The sequence below is a fragment of the Penaeus vannamei genome, chromosome 2 (genome assembly GCF_042767895.1).
Source record: "Penaeus vannamei isolate JL-2024 chromosome 2, ASM4276789v1, whole genome shotgun sequence".
Taxonomy (NCBI): Eukaryota; Metazoa; Arthropoda; class Malacostraca; order Decapoda; family Penaeidae; genus Penaeus; species Penaeus vannamei.
This window is the reverse complement of record NC_091550.1, coordinates 6,702,267-6,712,266: the sequence shown is the minus strand read 5'-3', so window position 1 is coordinate 6,712,266 and position 10,000 is coordinate 6,702,267. Positions and strand designations below refer to the sequence as shown.

Below are 10,000 nucleotides of genomic sequence, written 5' to 3'. Positions count from 1 at the left end.
TACTCGCATACACCTTGTCTGTTAGGACTTTCTCATTTTCTAGTCAAATGTTTTAACAAAAAAGCTGGAGATCCTTATGATATCTATACATTATGACGAGAGAAAAATTGGTTCACCCTTCAAGATCGTCTTTTGTTACCGATAAAAAAAATGAATAAATGAATATATAAAAATTTTATAATAATAATAATACCATTAGTGCTAATGATGATGATAATACATAATAATAATTATCATTATTAATATTATTTTAAATATATATATAAATAGTTCATTACATATGAAGAAATATTAAAACATTAAAACAAATAAATTCACAATTTTTTTTTCAAAACACATAGTAAATATTCTATTTTGTCTTCATAAGCACATATATATTTACGCAATATAAACAAATTTAGAAAAGTTAATTCACCGAAAGGGTATCCTTAGTCACAATCACTCAATATTCGTATATTGTGAAGATGATGATGATGATGATAACTGATGATGATAATAACAATATGAACAAAAATAACATAAAAAGAAATAATGACATTATCAATAATGGTAATAGTAATAATAATAATAATAATAATAATAATAATAATAATAATAATAATAATAATAATAATAACAATAATAATAATGGAATATGAGAACAGATGCTGATGCAACAAATACTGACAACATATAGGGAAACATTTCTAGATAAATTTGAATGACAAATGAAAAAAAGAAAAGAAAGAAAGAAAAAACAAGTAAAAAATTGCTCAATCATTTTTATCATTAAAGCTGTAAAATAAATATCAATAACACCAATTATGATTAAAAAGAATACAACACAAGATAATAAATAATAATATTATAAATACTGATAACAATAAAAAGAATGATAATAATAATAATAATAATAAAAAAAAAATAATAATAATAATAACAATAATACTAATACTAATGGTAGTAGTAATAATAATAGTAATAATGAAAATAATACTGATGATGATGATAATAATAATAATAATAATAATAATAATAATAATAATAATAATAATAATTGCTAATAAATAATAATCATAATATCATACCAATACCCGTTTTGTGGATGGAGTCGTATGACGTCAAAAGGTTATTGGTAATTCATCAAGCTTCCGTAACTTTCTTCACAAGATAACATACAGGAGTGAGGGGAAATATGAGAGAAGGTCTGCGTCTTTGTACAAAAGTGGGTTGATATATAAGAGGAATCCACTTTCACTACCAAAAATCACAAAAAAAAAAGTATCAGTAAATGTACATAACAGTAATAAAATGAAGGTGAAAAGAACGGGGATGGTTACAAAAGCCTGAAATACCGGAGAGATATATCATCTATACATAAAAATATAACAAGTCATTCATTTGCTGATGTCACCTCGACATAGTAATGATTATTTAAGATAGGATATTCTATTTCATAATAATATATCATTACTGATATATAGTGACATTTTTTTTCTTTCTTTCTTTTTGGGCAAAGGTGTGTACCTTAATACAATTTAATAGATATTGGATACCTTGAATTACAACTTCAGACTACTTGGCTAATGCTGAGTTGCCAATCTTGCCATGAACAAATGCACAGATACTAGGCTATCAGATGTCAAATGTCTTTGCACAAAATTGCCTTCAAAAAGCACAAAATGACAATGAAAAAGGCTTTAATATATATATATATATATATATATATATATATATATATATATATATATATATATATATATAACCTTTTAGGCCGAAATCTAAAAAAAAAAAAAACTTGCCTTGCTGAAAACATTGGCTTTACACAAAATACATTATAATGTTCTACATAGGCTTATATTATATTGTGAATGATGAAAACAATAACAAGATTAAAGAAAATTGAACATTCCAACCAAACAATGAGAAAATACAAAGCAAATATCCCTCATGAAAATCTTTGACAATGACTATGAATTATAAGAACTGATGAAACAAAACAAAATCCTTATGCCAAACAGAGGAAAAAAGATAGAATGATTAAGCATAATGAAAAAATATATGACAAGAAGTCAAAGGAATAAATATTAACAAACACTTTTATCAGTTCTAATAGTGCTATTAATATCTGCTGTACTGTCTGCTGACACTAAGTAAAATTGAGATAAGAACAAGTGATTGGTTCCAAGTGGTGAAAAGTATCTTCATATTTCACCAAGTTGTTTATGCAGACAATAATTTTGTTCTCAATTTTTGTCACTAAAATAGAATTATAAATATTGTTACATGCTCATTTTCTTGCAAATCAGGCAAGTTTTTGGATTACTATGCATGAAAACCATCTATTCATCAAATTTCTCAGTGTCTAGTCTCTTATCTTGTTATTCATAATCTCCTTTTGTTTTCCCATATTTATTTTTCTTATTCCTTCTTTTAAATCATTGATTTCTACTTCTTTAATCTATAATCACCTATTTCAATGGCAAAAAACTGTGTTACATTCAACTGTCATATTCATCCAGCCTCAATTTCACATTCATTAATATGCAAAAATACCAAATATTTTTTTTAAGATGGAATTAAGCCTTGTTTAAGTCTCACTACATGTGAGAGTATGTGCATTTGTTACAAGCAAAACTAGGCACTCCTATGTTCCAGTCTAACATACTTTTGCTGCTATACCTCTTAACATCTTTGATATTCCTCTTTACTAAAATCTCTTATGATGTCATGTCTAATCTATAAAGAAGTCTTTATGTCAAAATGCCTTCATCCAATGAATGATTGTTTATTCAGATTTATGTAAAACAAAAATCATATGTAATAAGATCTGTTACATACACCCATGCACTGACACAAAAATTACATACACATGCACATACATATGCACACATACACACTCATATATACAATGTTACTTTAAAGGCTCTACAATGCCTGAAGATTTCCACCACCAAAAGTAATGAAAAATAAATAAATAAATTGTTAGATAAATAAGTCAAATAAAAAATAAAAAAGGAACTCACACAAACAATGTTGCTGACAATAATAATAATGGAAAATAATAATAATAATAATGATAATAATAATAATAATAACAATAATAATAATATAATATAACAATAATCCCAATAGCAATATCAATGACCATTATCACAATAATGATTGTAATAATCACCAAAATCACAATAATAAATCACAAAAATCAATCATCTGACTAGAGTACAGATGTCAACCCCACCGAATTCTTGGTCTGAGACATCCCTAAATTTACCTCCATTATATAATTATCTGAATTTTTATTATTATTTCTATCTTTATTGATATCTCTTCTGACTGAGTGCAATCGTATATAATTTCTTTGACTGCCATAACTTGACTCTTTACGTAGCTAAAGCTATACGTCGATGGATGGAGATTGAAGAGCTTGATATTGATTTATAGGACAATAAACATATGTAAATACTTTGTTAAACTCGAGGATTTTGTGTACAAGTTGATGTGTATGGACATTTGTATATGATATGTATAATATAGATAAATATGTATGTCTATGTTTATGTATCTGTATGAGCTATATGTAGATGAATAGCCAATGTCTATGCATATGCATTTGTGTTTGCATCTATAGATATGAAGTGACTACAAATAATTTTTTTTATAATTCAGTATTAATTCATTTCATAGGACTCTTACAATTCACTTTTCAAACTCTCAAAATCATAATATTAGGCATTTTAACATTCAATGACTATCAAAAAGTTTCAAGCTCGTGAGAGAGACCAGAAAAGAAAGAAACTGCCCATGACCAAGCCTTCTCACTGTTTTTTTGTTTTTTTTGTTTTGTTTTGTTTACTTGTTTTCTTGAGAAAAAAGTTTTTCTTTGGACAAACACGAATCATACTGTCTAATGTCTTTTTTCCTGCTTACCATCCATCAGTCAACAGAAAGAAAACTAGGAATTATGTACATCCTTTTTGTACACATTACATCTTGGGAGAAACTATATCTCTAGCATTCTTGTCCAAAGAAGGAAAAAACATCCATGTTAAAAAAGTGCAATCAAGTATTGACTGAAAATAAAAAGTTGCCGGGAAAAGGCATGACCCTAAAACTCCTCAAAATAATAAAGGAAGAGGCTGTTGGATAATGTAAAACTAGTTCAATGCTTTATCAATTATAATTATGTCAAATAAAGCTAATACAAGTTTTCCATCTCTATATAAAAATAAAATGAGAGATTTTTTTTTTCTTTTTTTTTTCTGGAGGGAAGGGGGAGATAACCAAATGAAAACAATAATAAATAATATAAAATGAAACTTTCACTCTGAGAAGTCTACATTCACACACTCAAAATATGTATATTACAAAGTCATCATTTCACACTCAAGTTGCACATTACTTGATATTTCCATTAAAAATTGGTAGAAAAAATGGCAACAATCATACACCTCATCAACAAAGTAAAACTTCCAGTTGATAGATATCACTAGAGAATACTTGTAACTGTCACTGATATAATATGAGTTACTGTGAAAATTTGAATCTTGAAATGGCACACTGTATAGAAAATGAAATGATTTCTTCATACCACAATGATTTCCTTCTTGACAAATAACACCAAATTGTTCTATTTTCTCTCTCTTGCAACAGATGATATAAACACACCTTAGACAATCTTAGTCTTCCTCCACCACCCTATTATTCCAAGCCTTGCACTTGCGGTTCTGCTTGCGGAGGAATTTCTTCTTTCTGCCTTGTGTCCATGGAACTGCACTTAGTAATATATCATCATGACCATCAAAGTATAAGCACTGTCCAACACATTTCCACCTTATAAAGCATCATATGTATATATACACATCTGCCTTGGCAGAAAGGTTTTCCAAGTTTCAAAAGAAAATAGAAAATAATAATGAACTGATAATCTTGCTCCAGTTACATCTGGCCATGTAATTTCTTAAAAGATGTTTATTTTACATAGTTACAACACTAACATGTAGTTCACAGGAAGGACTCCTTTGTCCTTGCAACCTGCAAATACACACACGCATACACTTACACCCTTCAGGACGATCACAGTTTTGAGATAGTAACTATTGGCTTATGGTTTCGTCACTTGCTTTTTAAAGTGCTTCCAATCCACTCTAGTCCCTGATAAAGGCTGAAAAGGAAAAAAAGAAGATATTAGATAAAATATTAAAAATTGAACCAGAAAAAAAAAATCCACTTCACAACAAAAGATGTGCTATTTAAATGATATTGCATTCATTTTTGACCAATCTGCAAAAAGTTGGGTTTCAGTACAATCGAACTGAACTGCTTTTAACAAGGCAACACAAGAGAAAAAAATAACAGAACCAACTCAAAGCCTTACCCTTCTCCTGTTAATGCACAACATCCTTGGATCTGCCACTTATGTTTCTTTATAGAAGTCAGGTTTAATAACCGTGAAATCTCTGCTGCGCTCATCGAACCTTTCACATCTTGCTTGTTGGCATATATAAGTACTGCCGCTCGTGATAATTCCTCATGAGCCAGCATCTTGTACAGCTCTTCTCGCGTGATGCTTAGGCGTTCTCGGTCTGTTGAGTCTATCACCAAGATGACAAACTGAAAAAGTCATTATTCATATGAATATTATACATGTTAAAGAAAAGTAAGATGCCTGTTTTACAAAAGATGGCTTACATAAAGACCTTGCATACAGACTGCTATAAAAAGAAGCTACTTCCTCATATTAAATGATAATGAAGCAATTAAGATAAAGAATATTTACAAGAATATATAAATATAAGGAACACTCCTGAACATAAGAAATGCACCAGACTTTATATTCTTTCGTCGAGAAGTGCTAATAGCATGCTGATAGCTGACTAAAAGAAAACTATCACACATCTTGGCTTAATCTGCTCCATAATTTGAATATTACTACGATAATCACTATCACATCTGTACTGCAAATACTAAGTGGACTGTTACACACTTTCACTTTAATTACCTCTGCCAAGGACGTAATGTTTTTGGTAATGTTTGTTGGTTTGTTTGTTTGTTTGCTGGCTAGCAGGATAACTGCAAAAGTTATGAACAGATTTTTACCAGAGGTGTGTCTTAACCCAACTTAGATGTCATTAAATTTTGGTGGAATTTTAAAATTAAATGATTACATCAGTAACCCCTATTGCTCTGTCAGAGGTATGCAAGAGTACCTCTAGCAAGATAACTCAAAAAGTAAAGAACAGAATTTGACCAGAGGTATATCTGACCCTAACTTAGATGCCATTAAACTTTGGTGGCGAGCCAGATCAAGATCTGGATCCAGGAATTTTTAAATGATTGCATTAGTCACCCCTAGCACCTTGGCGGAGGTATGCGCTCTCTGAGTGCTTCTAGTTTTGGTAATGTGAAGAGAATATAATCTAAAGTGTAGCTGAAAAACAATGATTAGGCCATAAAAAAACATCAAAACTTCAAAGTTTAGCCCCATCACTGAATCAAAGGAATATGACAAATATTTTCCAGCAGAACAAGCATCGCCAATAACAGAAACCCAACCCTTCAAACAAGCACTCTCACCCCATGGGACAACAGATGAACAGCCCGCCTACCTCTGTATTAGTGTAATATGTGTTCCACGCCGACCGTAGAGATTCCTGTCCTCCTAGATCCCACATGATGAAGTGCAGGTTCTTCCAGACGACCTCTTCCACATTACTGCCAATGGTGGGCGAAGTATGGACGACTTCGTTCATCAGGAGCTGGTACAAGATGGTCGTTTTGCCAGCATTGTCGAGGCCAACCATTACAATTTTATGTTCTGAAAAAAAAATTATAGGATATAGATACAATACTCTACTCTTTCTGGCATATGTCATTACGTTTACATAAAATATAGTGTCTGTGTGCATCCCCATGTTTGCGCGCGAGTGTGTGTTTGTGTGAATGCGTGCGTGCGTGCGTGCGTGCGAGGCAATAATGTGTTTACAATTCCTGCTGGCACACTCGCCTGCCGGAGATGCTATGAAAGGCTTCCACGTTTATTTACCATCCTACTTAATTGGAAAGAATGCCGCGTCTGATATTCCCGAGCACATACACTGTTATTCAGACTTGTCGATACCCTTCGATACAATAATAATCTGCCCGTTACATACACTCTCTTTCGTTTTCGTGCCAGTCCATATTACTAAGCGATTTCCGATAGGCACAAATCAACGCCATGACACAAAATATGAAAGCTTCTCTAGAGCACCCTGTTTACTTTCTCAATATCCAATAACTAAAAATATCTCTTGATACAAAATCCCAAATCCATGTCGCTGTGATAATTCAATAAATATAAATCGTTTAGGCAATCAAGAGTACATTCATGCTTTTAGAGGGAGGTGAAGGGCAAGGGGAAGAGTGCACGACCTTGCACTCAGGTTATATATATAAAAAAAGAGATAAGGCCACTTGCCATAGCGCCCAACGTTTCCGCCCTCGAAAGTAGGACAATCGTTTCGTACATCCGAAATAAAAATGCACACTATCATGCTACGCTTTTCGCTCTCCTTTCGTCATCTCCGAACAGTTTCAATTATTGTGTTTAATTTATCGAGAACAACATGACGAGAAACCATCAACTATTGCCAGGGCTACGAGACGCGCCGGCGAGGCCCGTCCGCGAGCATCGCAGCAACGGACGCAGATGAATCAGCGCCGTGGGTTCTCGGGACCTCCCGTGACGTGGATGTGACGTCACACTCGCTTCTTACGCACATGTGACGTCAACCGAAGCGAGGGGGAAATCTCTCTGCTTCGTTTACATTTATGCTTTTCCTCTTAGCAACTATTCCAAAACCACACAGAAATTATGCAATTTTTTTTCTACAAACTCATCGTGCACAGCGTTTAACTTAAAACAAACTACACAGTATACAATTAAGACAACATTGCGAGCGAGAGCGCAGACGAACTGGCGCGATTCGTCGAAAAAGAAACAAACCAAGTGAACGTCATCACACGAACACTTGCTCTACGAATCGACACCGACTTCCAACGACGAGAACTTGAGATAGAAAACAATAAAACCTTCTCCTGGGAATTTACAAGACATTAATTAATACTACTACTCAAAATTTTATATATATATACATATATATATATATATATATATATATATATATATATATATATATATATATATATATATATATATACGACTCTTAACACACAAATAAACTTCCAATCAGTCGCACTTTCCAACGGGCGTTTATAAGCAGCTTGGATACCGTGATACGACACTCTTATACCCTTATCAATAGCAGTCAGCGTGGGGCCGAGTTACGTAAGAACTCTTTAAACAAGGTGGAGGGTGTGGACTGGTAGTGGGAGGGGAGGGGAGGGGAGAGGAGGGGAGAGAAGGGGAGGGGAGGGGAAGGGAGGGGAGGGGAGGGGAGGGAGGTTGGGGAGGGGAGCGGAGCGAGGGAGGAGGGGGAGAGGGGTAAGGTGGTTAAAGAAAACTAAAACGTGAATGAGAAGGGGGGGGAAGGGAGAGGGAGAGGGAGGGGGAGGGGGAGGGGGAGGGAATGGAAATGGGTTGAGGAAGAGTAAGAGTAGGAGGAGACATGGAGAGGTAGGAGAATAGGAGGAAAGGTAGGAGTAGGAGGAGGAGAGGTAGGAGCAGGGAGAGACAAGAAGAAGTAGGAGAACAGGAGGCGGCGAGGAGGAGAGGTAGTAGGGAGAGACAAGCAGAGGTACGAATAGGAAAATAGGAGGAGGCGAGGTAGGAGCGATCGCAAAAGGAGGCGAAGAGAGGTACGAGAGCAGGAGGACGGGAGGGGAAAAGGAGGGATGGGGGGGGGGGGGGAGCCTGAAGTGCCCAAGGCCAACATCTGCAACACAGCAGCTCCCCGCTACATATGCAGCGCCCATCCCTCCGAAACAAGGCGACAACCAGACGCCGGGAACAACGAGAGCACGAGGGAGGGACGACACCTGGGGGGGGAGAGGGAGAGGGAGAGAGAGAGAGAGAGAGAGAGAGAGAGAGAGAGAGAGAGAGAGAGAGAGAGAGAGAGAGAGAGAGAGAGAGAGAGAGAGAGAGAGAGAGAGAGAGAGAGAGAGAGAGAGAGAGAGAGAGAGAGAGAGAGAGAGAGAGAGAGAGAGAGAGAGAGAGAGGGAGAGGGGGGGAGGGGGAGAGAGAGGGAGAGGGATAGGGAGGGGGAGATGGAGAGGGAGGGAGAGGGAGAGGGAGAGGGAGAGGGAGAGGGAGAGAGAGAGAGAGAGAGAGAGAGAGAGAGAGAGAGAGAGAGAGAGAGAGAGAGAGAGAGAGAGGAGGAGAGGGAGAGGGAGAGGGAGAGAGAGAGAGAGAGAGAGGAGAGAGAGAGAGAGAGAGAGAGAGAGAGAGAGAGAGGGAGAGGGAGAGGGAGAGAGGAGAGAGAGAGAGAGAGAGAGAGAGAGAGAGAGAGAGAGAGAGAGAGAGAGAGAGAGAGAGAGAGAGAGAGAGAGCGAAACATCTGTCGTCCATTTAAGCACCCTCCCCCCCAATTCGACGAAGCGCCCCGTTATCCTCGGAAATTATCACAGCCACTTTTTTTTTTCTCTCTCTCCTCTTTCTTTTCAGTCTTTCTTTCATTCTCCCCTTCTCTAATCCTCTCTCATTCTTTCTTCCTCTCTTCCTTTCCTCCATTCTTCCCTCTTTCCTTCAGCTGGAAATGAACAAGAAAAAAAACTCTTTTTCTTTATTTCTTTTTCTCCTTATTCCTTTCTAGCTACAAGGGAACGCGAAAAACAACACAAGCACTTCAACAATCTCTCCTTTCTTTTCTTTCTTTCTTCACAACTTCACAACCCAAGAATCACAACATTTTCTGTCTCTCTCTCCTTTCTTTCCTTTCTTTTTTTTTAATTTGGAAGGGAGCAAGAAAAGAAAAAGAAAGAAAACAAAAACTCACAGCGATTAAAAAGCTTCATAAAACTTCACAACCCAAGAATCACAATTTCGGTCTTTCTCTCCTCCTCTCCTTCGCAACATTTTCTG

The 10,000-nt window shown here is 35.5% G+C and overlaps 1 protein-coding gene across 1 annotated transcript in view; it reads right to left on the bottom strand.

Annotated features, from left to right (window-relative positions):
• The window catches only part of Arl5 (ADP-ribosylation factor-like 5), a 17,941-nt gene that overhangs the window by 169 nt on the left and 7,772 nt on the right, over window positions 1-10,000 (bottom strand). The window contains exons 2-6 of the mRNA XM_070135365.1: window positions 7,967-8,058; window positions 7,599-7,672; window positions 6,588-6,796; window positions 5,357-5,592; window positions 1-5,143 (exon numbers count right to left, since the gene is read on the bottom strand). The exon at window positions 1-5,143 is cut by the window's left edge and continues 169 nt beyond it. Of these exons, the coding sequence (XP_069991466.1) occupies window positions 5,095-5,143; window positions 5,357-5,592; window positions 6,588-6,796; window positions 7,599-7,672; window positions 7,967-8,058 (660 nt within the window). The 3' untranslated portion in view covers window positions 1-5,094. The remainder of the gene's footprint in view (window positions 5,144-5,356; window positions 5,593-6,587; window positions 6,797-7,598; window positions 7,673-7,966; window positions 8,059-10,000) is intronic.